We start from the raw sequence: 27,890 nt of genomic DNA, 5'->3' as shown, positions 1-27,890 counted from the left end.
TGGCGTTTTACGTCATTACGTCAGAGGGAAGCAGCAGTGACAGGAGACAACCTGTTGGGACAGAGTTAACACCTGTCAGGTAATAACAACTCTAATATTAAGCATGTAAGTTTGTAATAATGACAATGTTGTTGAATGTAATGCATGCTCTTATGCCAACATTGGTCTCAGACAGATAAGTTAAAGCTTATATGCCACGTGTTTTCAAAATTTGAGTCCTCAATGAGGGCTCTAAACATTTTCAGCGTGTTAAGACATTTGTTACGACATTATCAGTGACTTAGTTAAACAATTCAGTGATGTTTTATATGATATATACTCACACACTGATAAATATTTTAAAGGCATATTCATTTCCTGTATCTCATGTCTGAACGTATGTCATACTGCAACATTATATGTTATTTTATTATAATTATATAAGGAATCACATATGAATCATGGCTGTGTAGGAACCCAGACATTAAGTGCAATTAAACCAAGTAAAAAGAAGGGAGACACACTTTGAGTTAATCAATAAATCATTGATTAATAAAATAATTAAAAACGTTTTTGATAATCACTAAATTGTTTTAAATGTTTTATTTGATGAAATAAGTCGTGATCTGTGATTTGCTTCTTTATGTCAGTAAACTTTGTGGACTCAATTATTTTTGCATTTTATGGTTCATATTACTAAATGTTTACTTCAGAACATAATCAGGAGTTTAGTCGATTATGAACATATTTGTTAAGTAGTACAACTTAACAAATATGTTTCTATTATTCTGCCCACCCTGTTTCTGTTAGTTAAGGTAAACTAAATAACAGAAACACCCCTGTGTGCCTCTCTGATTCTGTGGCAGAGCCCTTTATCCATGCTTTTAACACCTCCTGGCTGCATGACATCAGTGGAATCCTATCCTCTGTACCCGGCAAGAACCAAGTCCCAACAGCACAACACTCATCTATTTTCACTCACATTATCCTCCTTCTTACTTAAAAACACCCCCATGCCTTTGTCCGTCAGTACTTGTCTCACCTCCTGCATAATCTATTCCATAGATCTATACTCCATTCCAGGACCTATATCGATACAGTACAGTATCAGTATCTGCTCAATATTGATCAAAATCACTGAGTTGGATACTGGAAAGGGAGAAGTAAAATAAGATGCTATACATAAACCACAACATGATGAAGATGTGAGTAAGGGATGCATGCAAGTGGAACATTTTAGGTGGTTATAGCTAGATGTTAAATGCATCAAGATGAATCTTTTGTTTCTTAGGATGGTGATGAAGAGGAGGAAGACATGGCTGGATATATTTGAACTAATGCACTATGTCGGGGGAGCTGCTGAGGATGGCGAGGTGGCAGAGATGCAGACTCCTTCCTGCGATGGACATGATACATCTGAATGGTACGTAGGGTTGGGTAGAGGTGGAGCTTTGAAAGAATCATTAGGTGCCGGATAGATTAGTGCACTATACCCCATGTACATCAAAAGTTGCAAAGCAGATTCAAAGGCATACAGTAACAACTTCTAAAACCCAATAAGAATATTGGAAAGGCACATCTCTTCATATGGGCGTATAGGTGACAATTCAAATGTCTAAATGATTAACACAATAAAGTTAAGTTAATGTTTTTGAATGTCTTCAGTATTTGTATTTTGTTTTCTTTTCTTGTTTTTGACAATAAAATAATCCAAACGTTTATATTATTACTGACTTAAAATACAGTTACCCAGCAACACAACTTCCATCCTCCAAAATGATAACTAACCTGTATGTACAATATATATAAAGAAACTCTAACACAATACTCATTCTTGTGTCCTAACGTCATGGCAAGATGCCCATTGTTGAAGTCGCTCTCATCTCAGGATCATGACACATATACAGTGACATCTGAACTCCCCGTCACTCTGTCTGTCTTTCTTCCTGCAGACAGACAGCTGCCTTCAACCAGTCTTTGAACGCGGGGCCTGGGAGGGGGTTGGTCCATCATGGGACCTGGTGTCAAGTAAGAGACACTTGCAGAGTTTCACAGTCACAGAGCTGCGTTTGCTGCCGTCAGAGACACACTGTCAGAACTGTGTGGAAGTCACTGCAACTTCCTCCTCTGAACTCCTGCCTCACCTGACACTAGTTTTTGGCTGAAATCTTTTTTTTTTCTTCTGATATTTTTTTCCTGAAGGAAGGCAAAGGACGCACTCTCACCATGCAGTCCTGTGCAAGGTGTGGTTTTGTGGTCTACCCAGCTGAGAAGATCAACTGCATTGACCAGGTAACACCTAGAAGATCGCGAGAATTAGTTTTTAGAGATTCAGTAACATATATATTATGAAGTGCTAGTAGAACTCTCATGAGAGCAAGGTCACTATTTTTTACATTGAATATATTATATATATATATATATCAACCTCACAGAAACACATATTTACATAACTTATTGGTCAAAGAGAAATATTAGGTTGGTAGAAAGCATTTGGTGATGTATTATGATAGTAATCAGGCTTAATTAGCTACGATCTACCAAAGGAAAAATGTAAACGTGCCAACATTTAAGCTGTTAAACCAGAATTAGGTTAAATACAAAATATTCCTCAGCATGAAAACATGTGAATGTGTGAAAAAATTAGAGGTATATACAGTAGTTTAATAGTTACACAAAAGATTAATTTGAGAACAAGTCAACGAGTCCAACTGGAAGAACACTCTGTGTCCACTGCTGTTATTTTGGGCCTTGCTATCTTATTATAATCTGAAGTTATCCATCCAAAATTAATTTCCAAGTTTCTTTTTCTGGCATGATAAATTGACTGATTGACTGAATGGCTGAAGTGATGAGTTTGAGATAAGATCTTGGATGTTAATCGGATGTGATTTTCTTTTGGCAGAACTGGCACAAAGCATGTTTTCACTGTGACGTCTGTAAGATGGTTCTCACTGCCAATAACTTTGTCAGCCACAAGAAGAGGCCGTATTGCTCTGTGTAAGTTCCAGGCACCACTCACACTTGAGCACATTATTAATTATATCAGCAGGGTCCCAAACAATGATCACACGTCAATATTCATTCATTCATTCAATTTTCTGTAAAATTAGATTAACCTCTCCAGCCTCAGAACTGGTGATTAAAATGAACCCTACTTTCTTCACCCCAGACACAATCCAAGGAACAACACATTCACAAGTGTCTACGAGACGCCCATCAACATCAATGCAAAGAAGCAAAGCAAGGCGAGCAGTGAGGTAAGAGGATGTCACACACAAACGCAGCAGGAGCAACAGCTACAGCAACACGGGGGTGAAATATTTCAGCCTTGATGTGAGTCAAGGTGTATTACTGACAGGCTGACATAAGTCTGGCACTAGAGGAATGACCATTCATCATTGACTGAGTTTACTGTGGAGACTGCTATTTATAGTTACTGTCAATTTAGGTCATTGTTTTTTTTCAGAAAAGGGAATTGATGCAAGCATTATAGTTGAATTTTGAAGAGACCTGCCAATATCAAAATCACTCCTACTCAGTAAGACTGTAGCTAACAATTATTATCACGGTTGTTTAATGCAGTGTTTCCCAGACCTCAATTGACGACACATTCACTTTACTGTCATAGATGAGCAGAGATACCAGATCGCTGTGATTTGATAAGAATAACGTTGTAAATGTAGATTTATCTGTGATTGATGTAGCCATATTATTCAGGCTGGGAGAGGGATCCATGCTCTGTGTCTCTCCTTGAGGTTTGTCCTATTGTCTTTCCCTATGCAAGAGTTTTTCAAATTAGTTTTTCCTCATTTGGTATGAGGGCGTAAGGATAGAGGATGTCACTTGCTTTACAGACTGTACACCTTCGAGAGGAATATACAAATAAAATTGACCTGACTTGACTTGAGTAAGACTTGCGCACAGGAAAATTACAGTTTTCCTTTTTTATTTATCACTGAAAGCCACACGAAACCCTCAATGACTTCACAGTAGACCCAGCTCTATTAACCTATTAACGTATAAATGGTCAGAGAGTTCAAGACCTGACCCTCATTCCGTCTTTATGAGGGGAAAAGAGAGAGAGTAAGGGAGAGATAGGTGGACTGCTGCTCTGAGTCTGTGGTGACGGCAGCCGTGTGGAATGGAGAGTGTGGCTGGCTGTAGGTTATTTCTGTGCTTGTGACAGAGGCGAGAGACCACCTCTCTGCTGAGCCCACTTTATGCTTCAGCGGGCTAAAATTATATTTCAGGGGGAGAAAAAAACAGCCTCACATCCCTTCCTCTCCTCTGCCCTGCCACCTGTCCCTGTCCGTCCCAGTCTGTCTGTGTCCACGTGCTTATATTAGGAGTAAGCTAGCAAGCTCATCAGCTACTGCTCTGTGCCACTGGGGATAGGTTGGCCTAAACATGTTGAACTGAGGGCCGACCATGCTGCTTTACCTAAATCTTATCTGTCTTAAAAAAAAACACTTGCTATAGATCATGCTTGTCTTTCTTTGTTCTGTTGTTCTTTTTGCGTAACATCACCATTTTTATTCATTCATGTAGTTTTTTCATTATTTAATGATCTGCTTACCTTATACAAACCCCAGGAAAATAAAATATATTTAGAAACATTATTACCCCTTCCCTCAAATTCAAGCAATTTCATATCAAATCTGATATAATGTTGGTAAAGTGCCTAGTAAGTCTGGTAGGGCTGCCAAATTTTCTTGAAGCTGTACTGTTTTCAACAAACCATTGAGCTATGAGGGGGTTAGAGTCAGACTTCCATGCCATAACTTTACATTTCCCGTTACTTAAATAAGATTAAATATACCATGTAGCAAATGTGTGTACCTACTGGGAAAGTACCTCTATTAAGATGTATCATAATATCACAGATGATTTGTCAAAAGGCCTTAAATTGAGTGCACATCCAGGTACAATGTAAGAAAGCCATTCTTACATTCTTACCTCTTCTGCAACACATATTTTATACTTCAGATTTACATTAATGCAATTTCTGTAGAGTAGAGTAAAGTACATTTAGTGAAAGAAGCTCTAATTAGTCTCTATCTGGGATTACTCATAGATAAGTGATGGTCAACCATATCTGCATCACTTGTTGCATCCATGTCAGATTTTCATCTGTGGATTTATACAAACCCAGTTTTAATCCCCATCCATCAACAAACTACACTTTAGAATGAACTATGTTTCCCTCCTTAAGTATTTTTTCTATTCGACTTCATTCTGGTTAAAGCTTTGATTTATTATTGATGATTGTTTCTCATGATTATTGTTATCCCTTCAGCATTGACGCTCACACAGCAGCTGTATTGCGTCCCTTGAAATGTGCAGCTACTCTAATCTTAGTTCTGAACACTTAAACAGCTCAGAGTTTCATCACTTGAGTTCTCCCCTCTGGATCATTCCCAGCAGATCCAGCTACATCTTGATTAGACAACTTAGTTATTAATAACAGGGCACTAATAATATTATCCCTTAAGGCTGCAAGTCTGACTACATTAGATAAATGATGATTAATGCTGTTATTACTGCCATCAAAGTGAATGCTGCAAAGTGTGCGCTTGTGCAAATGTGTGCTGCTTTGGCTTAATGTTTGTCTTAATCTATATGTGCACTTGTAGCTGAAGTATCGTGAAGATGGCGAGCGCTTTATGTCCACCTTCCATTATGACATGAGGTCCATGGAGCTGCAGAAGGCTCTCCTAGCCAAACAGATGGCCAGCCAGGTGAGGTAGAGCAACTGGCCTTTAGCCTGGGTTAAAGGGAGTCCCTGCTCAAATCTTCATCTTTTTATTTAAATAACGCAGTCAAACTTTTAGTTCATTGTATTTTATAGTTTATGAAGCAAATCATCTACGGACTATTTGGTGTCTATTTTGGTTTTTTTCATTTGTGACAAAAGCAAAGTGTGTGCAGTCAGTCAAAAGTCAAAATTCTAATTTAATATTGACATGGATTATTGTGTATGATTTTAGTGATCATGGAGGGCAAGGTGTGAATAAACAGTTCCATCACAATACTGATATCACAAAAACTGGCAGGATGTGATTATGTACCAATATGACAGTGCCTGCAATAGATATGAAACTATATTATTGATGTAGTTATAGTAATCTTAAATCACAAAAAGCAACTTTAATATGGTTTGACAACATTGACACCATTTAAATAGGCAGAATCAACAATCCCAATATGTCATTTTGACATTGTCATTTTTTTGCACTCATTCCTTTGCATTAATTGATGCATAAAACCAAACCTAATCTCCTCACTTTTCTGTTTGATGTAAGACTGATACTTTTGATTTCTTCAGATTTTAGACGAGTGCTGCTGACTGTGTTTTATTTGCACTTGTCACTTAATAGAGGCTGTGTAAACCCATGGAAAAAGAAGCCAGGGCTGGGTTCTCTTCATGGCATGCAAAGGTACATTATCACCTGTAGTGTGAATGTCTCATAATGATCAGGTTTGTTGTCTATGTCCAAACAGGCCTTTCACTCTCAGTCGGAGTTCTCACAGCAGCAGACGTGGTATTCTGGCATGGTGAGCAGTCAGGAGACTGTGATGTCATCTCAGGCACAGAAGGCCATCAGTGATGTGAGGACACGTTTTACCCTACCACAGCATTTCTTTCCATTCGTTTGATAATAAAAGCAGTTTGTTTTTATTTTATTCACACTTTGGCATTTACAATTTACTGCTCAAGTGTCCTCACTGCTTTTGTGCTGTGACAGGTGAAGTACACAGAGGAATATGAACAGTCAAAAGGAAAAGGCAGCTTCCCTGCCTTGATCACTCCGGGTTACCAGGCTGCTAAGAATGCCAATACATTGGCCAGCAGTGTAAGTGAAATCGTTTTTGTCAATGGTTGACATGACATTGTGATGAGGTCAGTGAATGTCACCAAGTTTGATTTTTACTTTCTGTGCAGCTTGAGTACAAAAAAGGACACGAGGAGAGAGTTTCAAAGTACACAGCATTTGTTGACCCTCCAGAGGTGCTGCTCGCCAAGAAACAAGGGCAAATAGTCAGCGATGTAAGCCTCGATTTTATTTGAATTCAAACCAGATTTTGAGTCGAGTCAGTCAACCCATGTGTGCCTGAACCATTGCTTGTCGTCCACTAGTATGCCTACACCGAAGATTATGAGCAGCAGAGAGGTAAAGGTAGTTTTCCTGCACATCTCACACCTGGATACAAGATGTCAAAGAAGGCCACTGAGCAGGCCAGTGATGTAAGTAGCAGAATAAAAAATTCAGCCACGCTTATTCATACATGCATTTATGAACCCTGACCATTGGTTTACACTGGATTATGATTCACATTCCACCAGATAAAGTATCGTCAGATGTACGAGCAGGAGATGAAGGGCAAAGCCAGCACTGATGCTGCTGTTTTGGAGACGCTTCACGCCAAAGAAAATTCAGAAAACTTCAGCCAGGTGAGGAAGTTAATCTATAAACCATTCATTACCAAAGGATGCATCATCATGATATGCAGTTAAAGGTTGAAGTTTATGTGGTTTCCAGCTCAGAACTGAACGTTACCTGGGGGGACTTCAAATTTCATGTCACGTTTATACTGACAAAAATAAGTGTGATTCACAGTATTGTTGCGATGAATACATGGCTCTAAACACCTTGTAATCACAAATTGAAGTAAGTGCTGTCCTGTTTGCAGATCGCATACACTGAAGACTATGAGCAGCAACGAGGCAAAGGCAGTTTCCCCGCACATCTCACACCTGGATACAAGATGTCAAAGAAGGCCACTGAGCAGGCCAGTGATGTAAGTAGCAGAATAGAAAATGTAGACACACTCATTCATATGTATTTATGAACCGTGGTCATTGTTTTAAGCTGGTTTATGATTCATATTCCACCAGATAAAGTATCGTCAGATGTACGAGCAGGAGATGAAGGGCAAAGCCAGCACTGACGCTGCTGTTTTGGAGACGCTTCACGCCAAAGAAAATTCAGAAAACTTCAGCCAGGTGAGGAAGTTACTCTATAAACCATTCATTACCAAAGGATGCATCATCATGATATGCAGTTAAAGGTTGAAGTTTGTGTGGTTTCTACCTCAGAACTAAACGTTACCTTGAGGGACTGAACATTTCATGTCACACTTGATGATAACATGTCTATAAACACGTTGTAATCAGAAATTGAGTGCTGTGCTGTCTGCAGATTGCGTACACTGAAGACTATGAGCAGCAACGAGGCAAAGGGAGCTTCCCTGCAATGATCACTCCTGGTTATTATCAGGCAAAGAAGGCACAGGAGAATGCAAGTAATGTAAGTATTAACGTAACTTAAGTTGTTGAGTCGAACAGGTGGAACTTTGAAGTCTGTGTTGCTAAATTTGAAATGATTTGAAACTGAAATTTAATTTTCAAACAAGTAATGGCTCTTTTAATCATTCTATTTTGGCAAGGTGGTTAATAACACCTTTTCCTGTTGCATGATGTCACTGCACTTTAAAGGTTAGCATGTCAGTTGTATAAACATGTGGACTGGTATCATGTGTAGGGTGTAAGATGGATAACTTCTGGCCTTGTCGTCACTGAGCAGGACAGATGAGGGACAACAATGAGAATACCTTTCTGTGTCGTCATGCTGTAAACGCTTCACCGTGACAGAATTAGACTGTGTGTGTGTGTGTAAAAATGTGTGCTGCTAATCTCCTGATCCGACAGTAACACAATATGTCGTACTCCTACTTCACGTATATGCACTAAATCATCTTTCATCCACTTGCAGCTAAAATACAGAAAGGACTTAAGCAAGATGAAGGGCACCGCGCACTTCCATAGTCTGACATCTGAGGACAATTTGACTCTTATGAATGCCCGGAAGATCAACAAGCTTGTCAGTGAGGTGAGTCTGTCAGTGATTCATTTGTCAGGCTCTTGAGGTGAAGGCCTGATCTTTAGTTTAACTTTCCTCTCAGTGGTTTTAAAGCCTTTACAGCCTGATACAAACCCTGCTGTTTGTGTGTGTGTACGTGTACTCAATAGTGACAGTAGTGGACATACTGTGTCAGTATCCAACAGACATGGAGCCGCCCCAACCTACATGTCTCACATGCCTGTATGGTGGGGTAACAGCTCACCTCCAAGGTTACTGGACATCCCATAAAACTGATTTGACACAAGTTAACATATATTCAGGGTTGCCTCACACTAAAAATATACTTTCTAATAAACTTCCTCTTAAAACTCATTAAGGGTTTTTTTTTGTTGTTTTTTTTTTAATTAATCCTTGATTTGTTCTTAGGTAACTAACCTTTGATGACTGAAATACTGAAATAGTCACGTTCTTCAATTCTACAATTGTGTAATATTATATGAATTAATTTATCATTCATCAAAAAACAAAATGATTGTAGTTTTTCCAAAAAATACACAAGAAAGAAAACTTTGGGAATTGTATGTAGTTTTCTTCGTAACTTTCTTAAGAACAAGCGTAAGGAAAAACTTCAAGAAGATCGGGAAAAATAAGTTTGATTGCTCTTATATTAGTTGAATAAAATAAGATTGCTTCGTATTTTAGTGAGAAAGCCATCAGACATTTTTGTCTCAGTGGCTCTTGATTTATGATGCCGTGTTACTGTTGGTGACTGATCAGTTGCAGGCACTTGTATACTGTATATTTAGCTCATGACAGAGTAAGATGACGGCCACCTCAGGGCTACAAATGATCAGCTCTGACTGTTTGATAATAAAACTAGAGGAAGCGCTCTGAGAGAGCAAACCTCAGTCATTACACTTTACATTTTTTGCAAGGTTAACAAATGTTTTAAAACATTGGGAATCCATGCCCAGATCACCACCACAATCTAATCCTTTCTTCATTTAGCCATAACCTACATCCTCCAGAAAATGTCTTGTAATGCCTTCTTTACTTTTTTAGTTGTGTGCAGACAGAGGTAACAACTTCACAAAGCAACTGCTTTAACTTCATGTATTGTTGTAACAGGTGGAGTATAAGAAAGACTTGGGGAACACCAAAGGCCACAGCATCAACTTCTGTGAGACACCGCAGTTTCATAATGTTTCTAAAGTTGCCAAGTTCACCAGTGATGTAGGTATTTTTGATTTGTTATTCGTGTAATGGCTTCACTTGCCTGACAATATGTCGTTTTTGGCAAAGCATCTGCTGTCGAGTTCTGCTCTTTGATGATTCTTTTTGTCTTTCTCAGAACAAGTACAAAGAGAAGTACATCAGCGACATGAAGGGACACTATGAAGACTCGGGAATCGATAAGAAGACCATGCATGCAATAAAAGTCAGGAAGTTGGCGAGTGATGTAAGTTTTTCATTACCTTGCCAAAATAATATTCTTAATTAAGTCCACGTTGATAAAGCTTCATATTTAATTGCTTTTTTTTGTTTTATTATAATTGAATGTCTTATTCGTGTATACTTAATATCTGTTTTTGTAGAAATGTTTTCTGGGATTATGCCAAATAAAGCCGAAAAGGGATGGGGATTAACACAGGTGTTAAAATGTCATTTGAAACTTTAACCTACAAAATGATCAATTGTTTGATTTCCTCAAGGTCTCACTATCAAAGTGAATGAGGCTGTGTCTGGAGTTTATGGATGGAGAAGGAATTGTAATTCTGATTATGTCCCATAGTTCTTCATTCAGTCTCCCAGGGGGGTATTTATAGGAGAGGCCAGCTTTGTGTTGGCAGTATTATGAATTCTGGAGATGCTACTTCTGGCCATAGTACACAGATTTAAAATGTGCCCAAGAATATTTTTGGTTGGGGAAGAAGGGAACAAGGTGACTGTTTACAAAATAAACCATGGATCTGAAACTAGTAATAGATAGATGGAACTTGGGGAGGTTATACTCAGTCGATTATTTGCATTTCAAATGATGCAACTAATCTTGTACATTTTAGATTTCATACAAGCAAGGCTGTGAACAGGAGCAGGGTGAATATAACTACCCAGCCACCCTCACACCAGGTTACCAAAGCCAAAGGAAGCTTGACCCTCTAAAAGATGTAAGTTCTCCAAAAATCTATGTAAATATATACTTCATTTTATCTGTGTGATCTATTTTTTTATTTGATTGTCACAATTTGGTTTGGCTTGTTTTCAGAGGAACTACAGGCAACACATTGACCAGGTCAAGTACAAAATGGTGACAGACACACCTGAGATCATTCTGGCAAAGAAAAATGCCCAACTTGTCAGCAGCGTGAGTAAACAGCGTATCGATTTTACATTTTACAATAGTAGTGACTGATATTAAGTGGTTTGATTTACACACATTTGCACTGCACGCACGTCTGATTTGTGTGTTCAAGCTGTTGTAGATACATGGTGACACAAGATGGCAGCCTCTGTAAAGCAAGCCCCTTGATTACAGAACAAGTAAAAGGCAGCAAAAACTAAAGTTTTTATTGTAAAGTGATTTTACACATACATACATAGATTTTTACAAGTGAACTCTCCTAAATGTTACATACTGGACTGTTAAATTCACTCACACACTCATTCACAGACTCTGTCCCCTGTGCTTCATGTTCAAACCTGCATTCACACAATTAGAAATTCATACACATGACAAAACTAATACATTTTCACTTCTCATCACATTCATCCATCCAGAATAAATATAAAGAAGACTGGGAAAAGACCAAGTCTAAGGCCTGTGACATTGGCATGGACGACCTGAGTGTCAAAACAGCCAGAGCTTCCCGAGACCTCGCCAGTGATGTAAGCAAACACACACACTCCTCCTGTACTCTGCTCTGCCCTGCAGGGGAGGTATAATCTGAGCGTGAACAGAGCTGATGGCTGATCTGAACCGTGCGTAAGTGCATTTAATCAGGTGTAATCACAGGCAAATGAAGTTAAGTCAGGCGGGCATGTGTTTCAGATTAAATACAAAGAGAGCTACTTGAAGAACAAGGAAAAGGCAGTGGGGGTGAACGTGAGTGACTCCAAGACTCTGCACTCTCTTCAAGTGGCCAAGATGAGCAGTGATGTAAGTTTCTTTTATCACAGGTAGATTACAGGTACATTTAAATGCATGTAACAAGTACCTTTCTTACTACCTGCCTTGTTTTTGGTATCATTAACACTTCAGATTGCGTACAAGAAGGGCTCCAAGGAGGGACAGGCTAACTTCACGCTTCCATCAAACATGATCAACTTGAGCCACGCCAAGAAGGCCCAAGCCCTCGCTAGCGACCTGGAATATCGCACAAAGCTCCATGACTACACTATTGTGGCAGATGACATCAAGGTCCAGCAGGCCAAGAAGGCTTATTCCCTGCAGAGCGAGGTAAGAGGGATGAACCTCACTCTGGTTTATATGCTTAATGCCGTTCAAGGTTAATGACACATTAACATTAATAATCACACCATTTTTGCTGGTTTGCTTGACAGAACCAGTATCGTTCAGACCTGAACTGGATGAAAGGAGTCGGCTGGGAGGCGGAAGGTTGTCTGAACATAACACAGGCCAAGAAAGCCGGAGAGCTGCTCAGTGATGTCAGTACAACTGTTATTTCTTCTTTTAGTTGTTAACGTTGCATTGGGCACAACTGATCATCTGCTCTATCTTCTGTCTCCCCTCTCTCAGACTAAATATCGCCAAAAGGCAGACAGAATCAAGTTCACCCAGGTGGCCGATGATCTCTCCATCAAACACGCCAAAAAGAGCCAGGAGCTGCAGAGCGATGTAAGGTCTTCACTGCCGAGCTGTACATTTAAGTCACTGAGTCACATTCAACTACTTACACTCTCTCTCATAACATATATATATATATGTATCTATGTTTGATTCTCAGCTGGCGTACAAAGCAAGCACGGATCAGATGATTCACCAGTATACCATGACAAAGGACGAACCTCTTTTCAGACAAGCAAAGGCCAATGCTGAGCTTCTCAGTGCAGTAAGTTCAGCAAAGGTTCACACACTGCATTATGTGTTATATTATAATGAATAATTCCAAAAATATGGTCTAGCAAAACTCCTATTAGTATTTTCTCTCCCATTCCCATTCAACTTTAAAGATTCCGTATGTAGAATTTAGTGGGGATCTGTTGAATTGCACATTTATATTTACGGTCTATAAGTGTAGTATCACCTGAGCATTATGTGTGGTTGTGAGATACTAAAACATAATCATTGCTGAGTGTGCTCTGCCTGTATCTCTGCTTAATTCTACAATATTTATCAATGTTGGACACCCTTTTCCAACTAGACACAAAAGTTTGTGTTGCTTTGTAAGCAGCTCATATCAGCCAAGTCCATAGAGAAAATCTACTATTTTACATCACACAAATGTGTTGTTTTGAATTGTTGTTAAACTTAGACTTTGTTTTGTGAGAGCAGTTTACGGAGAACTAACTGCCTTTTCCAGACAGAAAGGTTTGTCTAACAGTGAGATTAATGTGAAGTGAGTAGTTTATCGCATCAAACTGCTGAATGACGTTTTTAGCAGAGTCTTTTCAGTTATACTCCAACATCTCACTTTACTAGTGCCATTCTTCCTGTGAAGATCTAAACATGCTATACTGAGAGCCACATACAGTGTTTGTAATAATTGAGATGCTGTGCACTACAGCTTATATCTGCCTTAAATGCCATTGAGCATTTAGTTAGCAGTAACTAACTACAGCTGTTAAGTAAAATACAGCACATTGCACATGTTCCTCAATCTCAAGCAGTCGTAACATGAAGTATGTAAAAACTGTTAAAACATCAAAGTTGGACTCATCCACAGTGAGTGCATGTGTTAGTTGCTAATCTGTTGGTCTTAGTTTTTTGATAACGATCTGAAATCAGCAGGATCTAGTGGATTTAAGAGAAAGCAGTCTTCAGTGCATTCAAATAGAGCACACAGCATAGTTTCTTGGAGTCTTGCGCCTTCACTTTAATTAAATTGCAGGAGGTCAATAGTTAATGCTGAGGAAGAGGTTGCCATGGCAATGTACAGTATAATATACCGTTTATATTTGGAGCTGGTTCAACATGCTGTCAACACAAAGGTGATACAGGGTCTTTAACTATGGATTTTCTGTTTGTTTAGTGTCCCAGTAAGGCACACAATAAAGTTGATTAACCAAGGACTTAGTCCATCAATTAGAAATTAGAATAATTAGATTAGGGTTGAACAGCTGCAAAATCCACTTTAACTATTTAGAGCTTTAATTTAACAAAGTGTTTAACACAATAAGGTCAATTCATAGCCAGTTTGCGTTCCATGTGGCACATTACTTCTGAGCAACATAACATTATGTTTAGAAAATTATTTACACTGCCACGTAGAGCATCTTTGCAAGTCGTTATATTTTTGTTAATTTATTTAAAGTATAGACCAGTTAATTTAAACACAATAAACTATACTTCTACTAATCCTAATACTTGTCTTCTTTGTCTTGTTTTGGTTTCCTGCATGTTTCTTTAGTACATATGAAAAACCCAATTACCTTTTGCTTTGCTTTCAGTTTATGTTAGGTGACTCTGATGTTGATGTTTCTTTCTAGAAAATGTACAAAAGCAACTGGGAGAAGCAGAGAGAAAAGGGCTTTGACCTGCGTCTGGACTCTCTCTCTATTCTCACTGCCAGAGCAAAGACGGACCTGGCCAGTGATGTGAGCGACATACTAACAATGTCATCATGTATTTAAATATGTTTAAACCTGACAAGAGTTTAGTACATAACCAAAGGAAAAAGACTGTAATAAATGCAGATAAATCCATAGATCTATTTTACTATTTGGTCAGACCTTTATTATCTTGTCTGCTTGCAGGTTAAATATAAGGAGCAATATGAGAAAAACAAAGGCAAGGTGATTGGTATTAAGTCAGTGAGTGAGGACTCTCAGATGGCCCACTCTGCTCTGGCAACCAAACTACAGAGTGGCCGCCATTACAAGAAGAACTACGAGGACACAAAGACTAAATTCAGGTGAGTTTGCGACAACTGACACCACACAATCTTGTACAATAGATAACCAAGAACTCGACCAGTGAATCAAAGTTAAGAAGTGTGGTTGTATGAGGTAATAGGAGTTTGCAAACTGAACCACCCTCTTTGAATTTATCTGCACAAACCAAATGCTGCAGTAATAAACCAGCAGCTCCTCTGTCCCCTTGAGCCAAAATTATGATTTGCTGGGATGGATTGAGCTGTTGATCTCCCAGGAGGCTCACACAGCTCAGCCAACGCTGTCTAGTGTCTGTACCGTGTACAGCTACCCTTCAAAAAAAACATAGTTATCCCTTTAATGGAAAAGCAGACAGCAATGTGAAGAAGTTAACTTTCGTCCTTGTCACATTCTCCTCTTCTGTGAATTAGTAAAAGATTGCGTGAAATCCACTCAGGTGAATTGATTGGTATTCAGAGAGCTCATTAAGGCTTTGCTGCAGTTGTCCGTGACCTCTAGTTAAATATGTTCAGATGTTTGCCTCAGAGGGGAATGATGAGGTTGTTGTCTAAATGAGGCTTTGACGTCATCATTCGATATGGATTAAAGGGCCAGCCACTGCCTGAAAAACATAGATATCTGCTTAAATCACAGGCAGTAACACTCTCAAGCTCCGGTCTGCTTTATAACCAGATGCTGCAGCTCTGACACTGCTGACACTGAGGCCACTGATCCTTGATAATAACGTTTAATCAGGAGAGACTTGGACTGACAGTGGAGCAAAGGTTATATTGCTAAGCACAGCCCAGGAACATAAATCTTTTGGGCCCTTAGACCCCTTGAGATATTTATGTGATTAGAAAATGAGTCAGGCCATGCTTATGGCCCGTCTAGACACTGGGGATGGTTGATGGTTGTGGAGATGCTGGGGATCTGAAGGATAACAAATGACTGTTACATTCAAACTATTGTTAAAAAAAATTTCTTTACTTTATTAAGCTCTTTGCTCTTCTGCGACAGTCAATGAATATACTTGTTTTGAGGACAAAACACGTGCAAAACGGTGCTTGAGGAAATTTTAGGAATTTCAGACATTTTCTTTTGCATTTTTCTGAAGATTCAGAAACCACTTATTGATTATTTGAAAAATCTAAATGAATCAATGATGAAAATATTTGTCCTTGGACTGGAAGTAAGTGGGGTGGAGGAGGGTCTCACAGCCGAGCATTTTGCCAGCAACAGTGTGATTGACTGATTTTGGAAGAAAACCCCTTGACTGATGTATTGAATCTCATCCTCAGTGTTGCTTTGGATATGCTGAACATCAGCCACGCTAAAAAGGCTCAAGACCTGGCAACCGAGACCAACTACAGGACTTTCCTCCATGAGTACACTATTCTGCCGACTGACATGAACGTCGCCTGGGCTAAGAAGGCCTATGGGCTGCACAGCGATGTAAGTCTCAAATTGCTTGTTGTTTTTTAGATGGCAGAGTTTGGGCGTTTGGTGCTGAAGTGCGCTTGTAAATTATGTGTCCACAGAAACAGTACAGGTCAGATCTGAACTGGATGAAGGGCGTCGGTTGGGAGGCCTCACAGTCTTTGGACGTCCAGCAGGCGAAGAAGGCCGGAGAACTCATCAGTGAGGTAAACCTTTGACCCAGAGACCCAAACCTGGCGCCACAAGGGGGCATAAGAAGTCTGAGCCCCTCAGTTGTATTTCCTGCCTCCTCTGTTGGGGCTATATGCATCTTAACAGCCTAAACACAAGTGGTGTAGAAACTGAAGTCACTTAAAGCTGTTTCTATCTGCCACACTGCTGATTTTGAATATAATAATATGTATTTAAAGATGCACAGCTCACCTTTTATTTTTTTTATGTTGTTTATGTTATTCTGCCACCATTTGATCTTTGTCAACAAAAGTATTATTTATACACACTCTGTCAAGCAAATTATCAGACCTGACCAACTGTGTTTAGGACACAAGAACTGAGTTTTATTAGGCAGCGGTATTCAATTTTGAAACTTTTCCTGTGCAGTTCTTTGTGTTTTCAGTCATTTTCCAACCTGTTTAGAGTTGACTCGCTGTGCAATGTTTCTTTTGCCGTCATTTCTCTTTGCCTAAGCTAAATCACGTGCTGTGTACTGTGTGAGAATGTTGGTGTCATGAGATAAAAACACCACCATACTGAGAAACACAATGACAATGGTTAAAAGTAGTACACAGTTGTTGATATTTGAAAGTTACACTTTGAAGCAATAGTCATATACTAACTAAAGCTCTTTATTTAGGTAAAAAGAAAATTCCCCCCTCACAATTTTTAAATGCCCCCTCTGCGACTTTATCCCAGAATGAATTGCTTGAATTAATTAATGACCAGTGAACACAATTCCTGCAGTGTGAAATGAAAAAAAGTGACAAATGACTCCACTTCTGTGGCTGAATGGAAGAGAAAGGGAGTGTTTTTCTCGCCGTGACCTAAAGTGACATTTAACCACTTTTATGCAAATTATAATGAGCGCCAAGTGTAATTATCATGCACCATATGAGTAAGTGCTCTTAAGTGTTAATATCTATGAGAACTGTGTGGCAACGTGAGCACAGAGAGCAGCAGAGAAAGTGATGACGAACATGCAAGTTGAAGATACATAATGAGGTTTACGGCTGAGGTCAGAATGTATTTAAAGAGCCGCGGGTGATTGTGTGTTCTCCAGTGCTATATCAAGAGGTACGACTGTTCCTAGTTTTATTTTTTTTATCGCAAATATTCTACTTCACTGATTAGGGCTCAGTTTTGTTGATAGTTTGTCCCATTTGTTTTGGAGTTTCTATCTCTTAACCACATAAGTCTGTGGAGCCACACTACTTATACTGTATTATATTACACTGCAGCTTTTAAGAGAGAGAGCGACGAGGGAATCATTTACATTTATGTTATTTGTGCTAACCAGACCTTCACAGGAAATGCTGTGAGGCATCTCCATAATACCAAGTGTCCAGTTTCCTCAAAGCCTCCAGATATTCTTAGTGCACAGTGACCACACTGAGTCCAGGAGCCATGTTACGTAAATGCTCCAGCTCTGAAAACTTATTATGAAATGTGTTCATTTGACTTACATTCATTCATTCATATTAAATTTATATGTCACTTACTGTATACTTTTAGGCATTTGATTCAGTGTACTTATTTATACTTATATACTATATATTCTATATATCTAATTTTGTGGAGAAAAGTCGTAGGAGAACATGAGAGATAACTGATGACTCTGGATTCTTATTGGATCTGACTAATAATAATTTAACCTGAAAACATCCTTCTTATATGATGAGTCTCTTTATAAGCAGGTTAAACGTTAATATTTGCAAAAGATACACGATACATATATTTATGCGACTTGTCTAGTGGAGACTTAGCAACACCAGACTCTATTCATAACTCATCTTCATGAGCGGCCACTTATTTTAAGTGTCATTCTGCTCAGGGTTACCAACATTAAACCATGGACATAAATAGAGTTTTAAGTTGCTTCTGAACTGGACATCTATAAATATTGGAATCTACAGGTCTATGTATGTATATTTGTCCTGAAAGGAAATCACTGACTTCTTTTGTTTCTTCTTGGCATTATTGGAATTGTTGTCTGTGATATTCTTGTGCCCTCTGCTGTTTATCAGATGCATGTTCCACTAGAGTGTCATCTCACTCTACTGTGCTGAGTCTCTTGATAACTCGGCCCTTTTGTGTTTCATACATTTCTGCAGAAAAAGTACCGCCAGGGTGCCAGTGCTCTGAGGTTCACCAGTGTTGAGAACACTCCGGAGATGGTCCAAGCCAAAGTCAGCAACAAACTGGCCATTGATGTAAGTTAAGCTTCAGTTTAATTTGTCCCCTTCCATCTTACTTAAATCTACAATAGGCAAGACACAATGAAAGCTACAAACAAAGTTGATTGTTGAGTCTCATCCCCAGGTTGTTAAATACTATTGTTTAGGGATAAAAGCGCTCTGTCCTGAGATGAGCATGGACAGATCAAAACGCTTTCATATGCAACAGATGAACTGAACAAATGCCTGTTTTATTGCGTTTACTGTCAGAGTCTCTGTTACATTGACTCCCGGCTCCAGTAGTCTACATGCTGTCGTGTCCTTGGGCTGACACTTGACCCCACGTTGCTCCTGAGTGGTCATCAGTACGAGAAAAGTGCCATATAAATGTAACTTAAACACTTGGGGCAGAGTCACAGTGGGCTTGATGTTTGGTGCTGCAGGGGGACAATAAATGCAAGAAAACATGTATCAATATCAGCGGAGAGTTACAGACATGCCTCAGCTCATCTGTCACTAGTGTATCAAGTGCTTCTGTCAGTGCTAATCTGATAAAAACAAAAAATACCTAAACATGGTGTTTGTACCAGCATACCTTAACTCCAGCACTGATGGACTGACTATTATAAATACTGTAAACATAAAGTAAAGAAACAAACAGATTGAGCTTCTGGTTTCGTGGAGGATCAGTAACGTTGTGCTTTCACCTTCACAGCGGTTGTACAGGGAGAAGGGCGAAAACCTGAAGCACAACTACACACTCACTGAAGAGCTACCTGAGATGGTGCAGGCCAAGCTCAACGCCATGAATATCAGTGAGGTAACAAATGAAAAAAAATAATAATAATACTTCAAGAACTTGAACATGAATATCTGACAGTAAAAGTTTTACAAACTTGCTGTGTGTGTTTGCAGAGCCATTACAAGGAATCTTGGACTAAGTTGCGTGATGGTGGTTACAAGCTGCGTCTGGATGCCATTCCCTTCCAGTCTGCCAAAGCATCTGCTGACATCCTCAGTGATGTAAGGGTCCAATAAACAAACATCATTTTATCACTGCTTAAAGACTGTTGGTCTGCAACCCTTGATGTTTGATTTGTGCCATGAAAAGAAGCAGTGTTAAACTTAAAAAGTATTTTCAGAGATTTTTTAGAGCTGTCTGATTCTGTCCTGATTGAGTTTTTAACACTTTAATGAGATTTTACAGTCATCACTCACATATTGAATATCTAACTGTAACCGGCTGTGGTCATTTCAGCACAAGTACAAAGAGGAATTTGAGAGGACGAAAGGGAAGATGATCGGGCTGAGGGGACTGCAGGATGATTTGAACATGGCTCACTCTGTCCACGCCACCACACTACAGAGCGACGTGAGTGCTTTTTAAAAAAAAAAAATGTCTGACAAGAAATATTGTAAGAAACAAGGGTTACAATTAATTTCTTTAACTCGTTCCAGATTAAATATAAGAAGGACTCAGCGAAGCAGCTCTCCAAGTTCCAGCTGCCCATGGACATGATAGAGGTGGCCCATGCCAAAAAGGCCCAGTTGCTGGTCAGTGATCAGGACTACAGACACAGCCTGCATCAGTACACGTCACTGCCTGATGACATGAAGGTGCTGGCGGCCAAGAAGGCATACGCACTGCAGAGCGAGGTAAGAGCGACGGCACCCTGCTGCACACGCAGCATCTGTTTCAGTGGCAGCTGATAGTGACATCACCAGTTTTGAAGATTCCACAGTTGCGATGTGGCCAGCGCCATGTTGAGGTTTTTACTTGAAGTTCACAGACGTCACCTGCAACCAGGCTCCTTTTACATGACACCAGCTGTCAGTCACGCTTGGTGTCCACTCATATGTTTCTTCATTTATCCTCTATTTCCCTCTAAATGGGAACATAATTCACAATTCTCCTCAGGAAAATGTTAACTGAGATTATAAATCAAGTAAAAGGTAAATTCATTTTTCCCATAGAGGTCCACTTTAACTCTTTACAACCAGCAGAGTTGCCCACTGGTGGCTATTCCATATATATTTTACTTCCGTACTGCCTCATCTAGCAAGAAGGTTTAAAGGAAGATCACAATGGTTTGGATAACAACATCCAGGTTTACTGTCAATAAAGGTTACACAGTCAGTTTCACAGATATGTTTTACAGAAACTACATTTTAAATGAAATAACTTTAATTATTTACAGAAAGTGTATCGCTCTGACCTGAACTACCTGCGTGGTGCAGCCTGGATCGCCACAGGGGCCCTGCAGATCGAAGGCTCCAAGAGGGCCTCAGATCTCATCAGTGATGTGAGATATTCTGTTTTTGTTGTCTTGTACATTTCTTTATACACATGCAACACTATTAATTAGCTTTCAGTACCAGCAAGAATTATCAGTCATGTACTACATGATGGACAGTAACTGTGTGTGTTGATGTTCATTGTCATTTTTCTGGATTTTGAAGTAATACAAGTTTCTCTCTGATACACTTGAGGAAACACAACTGGGACTAACGTGACTGTTTCTCCTGTAACAGAAAAAGTATCGTCAGCAGCCGTACAACTTCAAGCACACTTCTGTCATTGACTCTCCTGATATTGTTCATGCCAAACTCAGCGGACAGATCACAAATGAGGTGAGACAATAACCATATGGTATTACATATAAAAGTCTTTCCTTTTCAATGTGTTCAGTGTGTTCAATGTGCATCAGAGGCAGAGTACAGTACACATAATGATATATATCTCACAAAGAAGCATATGTAAGTAAATTACAAAGTAAACTTTATTTATATAGCACCTTTTGAGAGCATTGACTGAGCAACATGCTTCACAGAGGCATCACAATATAAAAAATACACATGAAACAACATAGAGGAATCTCTCAAAGGCTAGAAAACACTGTTGTCAGTGACCATAACATTTATGGAACTTACTACTATACTCGACATTTACATGAAACAAACATAATGTTTGGCCTTTCTCTCTGTCTCTCTCTCCCAGCGATTGTACAAAGAGAAAGGGGTGAATGACCAACACAACTACACGATAACATCCGAGAGGCCTGAGATTACACAAGCAAAGATCAACGCAGCCAACTTCAGTGAGGTACTACTTGTTCCTTTGTTCCTAGAACCCATACAACAACAATACAACAATAAGACACGCTGCATGCACCCGTGTCTTAGTTACATTTGATGGTGACTCGCCGTTTGTGTCTCTGCTGCAGATTAAATACAAAGAGTCCTGGCACACGCTGAGGGCTCAGGGCTACAAACTCACCATGCAGGACATCCCATTCCAGGCTGCCAAGAGCTCCACAGGCATCGCCAGTGATGTAAGAGTTTTCAAAACAAAACAACACAACACAGTTGCTGAAAAACAAACATATTCATCAAAAACATCCACCTTAAGACAAGTATAAAGTAAAGAAAGTAAGGGTCCAACTTGTAACAATGAGGAGGGTTTATTGGAAGAAAGGGAATACACTACCCATAAGTATGTTTGTAAGCATATAATAAGCATATAACACAATTTGGAAGTCCTTCCATATTTACTTAAGGTAAGAGCCTTGCTTTACAGAGGCTGTCATCTTGTGCCGCCATGATTCAAGCTCACTATGCAAACAGTGATGGACATTCTTTCTGGTATGTGAAGGCCACCGTAGTTCCTTAATGCACTTGCGGAAGGGAGGATTGAGCGGAGGAGTCCTCTGTTTGTTCATCTGCATTGTGACCATTAAATGTCATTAATGCTTGCAGCACTGGCCTTTCAACTGAAGCTTAACTTTAAGAAGTAGTAGGGCTGTTGTTTTGTATCAGGTCTATTTCCTTTGTCATTTATTTGACATTTGCAATGCATATCAATAACCGTTTTTGTAAATATACAACACTTTTCAACCATATACCATGGCCTGATTTATGGCTGCTTTATTAGTAATTTTGAGATCTAAATGACAATTGGAAACTGCACAATTTGCAAATCACTAAGGCTGCAATTTAAGCATTGCTCTTTGCCAATATAATTAGAATTAGAACCAAAGTCCTTATCCTTAAATGACATTATAAAAGTTATAATTGTATGGTATTTCATGTTGTCATGCTCTACCGTGCTCTCCATGAGAACGCATGCTGTACTGTGTTCTATAAAACAGCACTATTTAAAGTGTGTTGTGTACAGTGTGTTGCATTCAGCAACGTCTACTGGTGAGGTTTCATGTTGCAGCTGAATGTCTCTCACATCACTCGTCCCTTCCAAGTATGTAGGAGAACCTTCATGTAGCTTCAGTTATCATTAAAACTCAAAAGGTCTTTAGTTTGTCTTTTAAAAACACAGTGGTCCCACTCCTGAACTGCTCCTGATATAAGTGTTCATGTTGTGGTAATGAAAACAATAATTTACACATTCAGGTGATTGTTCACTCAAATAATTTAATACATGATATAATATAATAATAAAAGTGTAATTGTTGATTAGTTGATTATGTATTTCTCTTTTTTGCATTGGTCTAAAACTGTAATTTACTCCAGCTGTTACTTCTGCTTCTCTGCAGTACAATTACAAACACAACCACCTGCTGGAAAAAGGAAAACACATTGGCGTCAAAAGTGTCTTGGACGACCCGCGTCTCCTGCAGTGTCTGCAGGCGGGCCGGCTGGCCAGCGACCAGGAGTACCGCAGGGACGCCCTGACTGCCAGCGGTCAGTACCACCTCACTCCAGACATGATTAATCTGGTGACGGCTAAGAATGCCCAGGCTCTGGCCAGTGATCAGGACTACAGGACCAGGCTGCATGAGTACACGGTGCTCCCTGATGACATGAAGGTCAAATGGGCCAAAAAGGCTTACGACCTGCAGAGTGAGGTGAGAGGAAGTGATACGTAGCTCAAAGACAACGAGAGAAAGCACCAATGAGGCAAACTGTGATCATTTTTATTGACTTTTGCCCAGAAACTCTACAAGTCAGACCTCAGTTTCATGAAAGGAGTGGCCTGGGATGGAGCGGGAGCTCCTCAGCTGGAGTCAGCCAAGAAAGCTGGAGAACTCATCAGTGACGTGAGTATATTGACGTGTGTTTATTGGCAGAAATTCAAATAATTTGGATTTCATAGACTTATAAGAATAATACTGCGTTCCATCTACATCAAAAGTCGGAACTGTGAGTGACGTCACCTTCAAGTTGATTGAGTTCAAATGGAGAAGTTAGTTGGGGTTAGCCACAGTTTGCAATAACATTTGATAGCAACACTCAACATCGTATTTTACGCACACAAAACAGCGTAGCGACATATCCACTAATACAAACAGTACTGTGAGTACAGCTGATTTAAAGTGAATCAAATGTGACAAGTGCAATGTACAAACAGTGTTTGTACAAATGGCAACAATCTTGGAATCCTATGTCGGGGATTGTTAAGTTGCTCCAACTTCCAACTACAATTGGATGGCACCATAAGCCTTAATAACGTTGGGTAATGGCCTGGCTTCATAAAGGCTGCCTTTTTTCTACAGCAGCTCAAATCAAAGCTCAAAGCTTACTAACTAACTAATTAGAGACCCCATTCTTATTGGTATATGAAGGCCATTGTAGTTCACTGACGCAGTTGGAAAAAGGAACTTTGAGCAGAGGAGTCCTTCACAGCAGGATTATAAAATAATACATAAACTAAACAATAACATAAAACCGTGGATGCTGGTAACTTGATAAGAAGCAGAAAACAGGCAGCAGGTATCAGTTCTGGGGTTTATTGAAATATCTTGTTGTTGGTGAGGTTGAATAGAGTAAATAAGACTAAATTAGGTCTTTGTCAGCACTACATTTGAGCAGAGTGGAAATGGTTGAGCTGGTTGTTTGAGGTTGTCTTGATTGCACTGATCACTTGCACCTGGTGGGTGACCGGTCCTGACACTGGCACACCTGCAGCTAACGAGATAAGAGAGCAGCTTCAGGCAGGTTACTGAAGACCAGCAGTAACATAACTACTGTCCTAGTCACATTTAAAGTCTCATTCTGCTTTAACACTGTCACATTTCTACATGACACAATATATACTTATTATGTTTTGTACTCCAAAACATTTGAGAAGGAATAAAAGGAAAAGGATTTTGTGATAATAGGTGAATTATACAACATTTCTACAACTCTATTACATTAGACAGCCATTTTCAAACTAGAAATACATTTGTAAACTGCTCAGTCTCCTGCACCAAATTCCTTTGAGAAGAAGTAGTGCTTTTAGGTCACAGGGTCACAGGAAGTGCTGGTCTACTGCTGATCTACTGCTGCCTCATTTTGGTTAGTTTGTGTCACTTAGGTGAGACTGAATAGTGAGAATAAATGGATTAAGTTTTATGTTTTGCTCCTGTGTGCAGAAAAAGTACCGCCAGCTGCCTGACCGTCTGAAGTTCACCTCAGTGACTGACTCTCCTGATATCATCCATGCCAAGACAAGCTATCAACATTGCAGTGAGGTACAGTGACATGATAAATCGTCTTACTCCGTGTACGACTCTTCTGTTGTTACGTGAATCTTGTTTATATCCTGTGTGTGTTTGTTTTTTTGTTTACTGCAGAGGCTGTACAAATCAGGGAAGGATGACGACATGCATAAATACACCTTACACCCAGATGATCCTGACTTTGTTAGAGCCAAGCTTAATGCCCAGCAGATTAGTGACGTAAGACACTTTTCAGCTGCTCCTTTATGATCCTAAATGCAAGCCATATTTTGAAACCCACGCAAAAAGATTTCCAAACTTGTTGTGACATGTCTCGATTTTCCACATCTTTTTCCAATGAAGAAAGTTTACAAGGCATCTGGAGAGCAGGTGAAGACATCAGGATACGACCTGAGACTGGACGCTATTCCGTTCCAAACTGCCAAAGCCTCCAGAGAAATAGCCAGTGATGTGAGTTCACTTTATCACAACATCTTGACGTTTAAAACTAAAATAAAATAAAGCTACAGGTGGTGGGATTGCAAGAAAAAAAACAGATGATTCTTGAGTATTCATAGTCAGCAGACGTGCCCTCTCACTGGCCCTCATTTATAAAACGTGTGTACACCAAAAAAGTGTGTGTATGCTCATTTCCATGCAAAGATCGGCATTTATCAATATGGACGTTGGCATGGCGTACAATCAAATCTCACGCCAGCTCAAACCAGGTGTATGCAAGTTTGATAACTGTGTGTAAGGGAGGCACAAATGTCAATTGCTCTCTCAGATCATTCGATTTACATTATGCTGAAATATTATTATGGAATTATCGATCAATAACAAATATATCAGTTATTACTGTAAATGTACATCTTTTTTTTTACTCTGTCTCCTAATACTTGTGATTTCATGCTTTAGTTATCTTTTCCCTTTTCCCCTCCAACAGTTCCGTTACAAGGAGTCCCACCAGAAAGAGAAGGGCCAGCAGGTGGGGCTGCGCTGCGTGGAAGACGACCCCAAGATGGTGCACTCCATGGCGGCCAGCAAACTCCAGAGCAACCTGGAGTACAAGCGTCAGTCCAAGGAGGAGCGCTCCCACTACAAAATCCACGCCGATCAGCCCGAGTTTCTGCAGGCGAAAAAGAGCCAGGCACAGGCGAGCGACATCACCTACCGCCACAAGCTCCACGACTACACCTGTGACCCCGAACAGCTCAATGTCAAGCACGCCAAGCAGGCGTATGGGCTGCAGAGTGATGTAAGGGAGGACTTTTTAAATGGCTTTAAATGTCACTCACTTGTCTGAACTTTATTTGCTATGTTTTCATACCGGGTTAGCTGAACCTTTAGAGGAGATGGCCTGCCCTAAGTGTTTCTCCATTTTGTTGTAGGTGAAGTACAAATCAGACCTGAACTGGATCAGAGGAGTGGGCTGGACTCCTCCTGGATCCCATAAGGCCGAGCTTGCCCGTCGAGCTGCAGAGCTGGGACTGGCAGAGGGAGTTACCACTGACGAGGCTATCGCTAAGTACCAGCAGATGATGATGGTGAGAGAACATGGAGGAGGATTTCTTCTGAGTGGATTCTTCATCCCACATACAAAAAACTTCAGGTTCAAGAATGACCCTGCTGTTTGTCTTTCAGATTCACCACCACCAGCAAATGGAGCAGCAGCAACAGCAGCAGCAGCAGCAGCAGCAGACGTCCGAGCAGGTGGAAACGAGCGAGGAGATTCAACAAGGCGTCAACATGGACGCCACGGAGGTCCTTCATGTCAAGAGGAAGAAGACCATTCAGACCGTGCAGAAAAAGTCCTCCTCCACCATCACCACCTCATTCAGATCCTTGAAGAAGTCCAGCAGCACCTCGTCTTCCTCATCAGCTGCCCTCCAGAACACCGTCACCATGTCAGGGTCTAGTAAAGCTGCTGCGATAGAGGAGGCGTAAATCACTCTAGTTTTTATACATGATAGTGTTAGGAGATTGTTAAAAGATGGGCACTTTGAGAGGACGAGACAAGGAGGTGAACTTTTGTAAAGTGGTTCACTGTCTAGGTGACGCTTTAGTATCTATTTTGATGAAATGATGGTTGTTATTTGTTATTTTATGTCAAGTAAAGTAGAGTATTAAATGCTAGAGGTGGGCTGAGCATGTTGAATTGGGAAGGATGTGGTGAAGTCAAAGGGTTTTAAAGCTTCAGGTCGGTTTTATGGCCCATGTGATCATGAAAGTGTCTGAAGAGGACGATGTTAAGGACAGGAAAAATTGTTTTAGGACAGAAGTGACACAGTATGAAATGGCTCGTGTACGTTGACTGAATTCAAATGAGATTTCTATATGGCCAGCGCTTTAGGAGATTTTGTTTTTATCCATTTTATTTCCTTCAGCGATGAAGAAACGCTGCACGTTCAAATGGACAAAGCAAAAACGACACTGTTGCACCTCTGCAATACATGCAGTTTTAATATGAAGGCTGATAATCTGGTGTCCTTTGAGCTAGGCTCAGGTCGACTGATACGATGTGTGATCTCCATTTTGTCTGGCAGGTTCAGCTTTGTGAGTTTGTAAAAGTGCCTCTTTAACTCAAAGCTGGACTCGGAGTAAATGCTTGGTTTTTGTTGCTGAAAGAATAAATAGTTTTTCTATTTTCAAGGCAAACTAAACTCTCTTCCTTTTCCTGTCCTCACATTCTTGTTTCTTTAGGACAGTAAGTGCTGTCTTTGTGACAT

At 39.9% G+C, this 27,890-nt stretch overlaps 1 protein-coding gene across 4 annotated transcripts; it reads left to right on the top strand.

Annotated features, from left to right (window-relative positions):
- Positions 1-2: 2 nt before the first annotated feature.
- LOC122758995 (nebulin-related anchoring protein) lies at positions 3-27,819 on the top strand. Of its 4 annotated transcripts, XM_044013431.1 has the most exons (47): positions 3-79; positions 1,271-1,402; positions 1,932-2,007; positions 2,182-2,271; positions 2,885-2,979; positions 3,152-3,239; positions 5,616-5,720; positions 6,484-6,591; positions 6,729-6,836; positions 6,926-7,030; positions 7,121-7,228; positions 7,328-7,435; positions 7,675-7,782; positions 7,880-7,987; positions 8,184-8,291; positions 8,757-8,873; positions 9,975-10,079; positions 10,198-10,305; positions 10,910-11,014; positions 11,113-11,211; positions 11,625-11,732; positions 11,896-12,003; positions 12,106-12,303; positions 12,408-12,512; positions 12,604-12,702; positions 12,812-12,916; positions 14,514-14,621; positions 14,781-14,938; positions 16,199-16,352; positions 16,439-16,543; positions 18,665-18,763; positions 19,443-19,547; positions 19,643-19,750; positions 19,986-20,099; positions 20,186-20,383; positions 20,926-21,030; positions 21,260-21,358; positions 21,726-21,830; positions 21,952-22,059; positions 23,275-23,586; positions 23,674-23,778; positions 25,096-25,194; positions 25,297-25,401; positions 25,525-25,632; positions 26,108-26,419; positions 26,553-26,708; positions 26,806-27,819. In XM_044013431.1, exons 4-47 carry the CDS (start codon positions 2,206-2,208, stop codon positions 27,106-27,108), a joined length of 5,538 nt encoding a protein of 1,845 aa, XP_043869366.1. In that variant the 5' UTR covers positions 3-79; positions 1,271-1,402; positions 1,932-2,007; positions 2,182-2,205; the 3' UTR covers positions 27,109-27,819. The 4 variants fall into 4 exon arrangements, with proteins under 4 accessions (XP_043869366.1, XP_043869368.1, XP_043869367.1 ...); XM_044013433.1 differs by lacking the exons at positions 3-79; positions 1,271-1,402; positions 1,932-2,007; positions 5,616-5,720 and having other exon boundaries at positions 2,042-2,271; XM_044013432.1 differs by lacking the exons at positions 3-79; positions 1,271-1,402; positions 1,932-2,007; positions 5,616-5,720 and having other exon boundaries at positions 2,042-2,271; positions 6,466-6,591.
- The last annotated feature ends 71 nt before the right edge of the window (positions 27,820-27,890 follow it).

This window comes from Solea senegalensis, linkage group LG18, assembly GCF_019176455.1.
Source record: "Solea senegalensis isolate Sse05_10M linkage group LG18, IFAPA_SoseM_1, whole genome shotgun sequence".
Lineage (NCBI taxonomy): Eukaryota > Metazoa > Chordata > Actinopteri > Pleuronectiformes > Soleidae > Solea > Solea senegalensis.
The sequence above is the reverse complement of the archived record's forward strand: the minus strand, read 5'-3'. Positions and strand labels throughout refer to the sequence as shown.

Coding starts and splice junctions, on each gene's coding strand:
- LOC122758995 (XM_044013431.1), top strand. CDS start 2,206: ATGCAGTCCTGTGCAAGGTGTGGTTTTGTGGTCTACCCAGCTGAGAAG. Junction 14,622..14,780: donor AGACGGACCTGGCCAGTGAT/GTGAGCGACATA, acceptor GTCTGCTTGCAG/GTTAAATATAAGGAGCAATA. Junction 14,939..16,198: donor GACACAAAGACTAAATTCAG/GTGAGTTTGCGA, acceptor TCTCATCCTCAG/TGTTGCTTTGGATATGCTGA.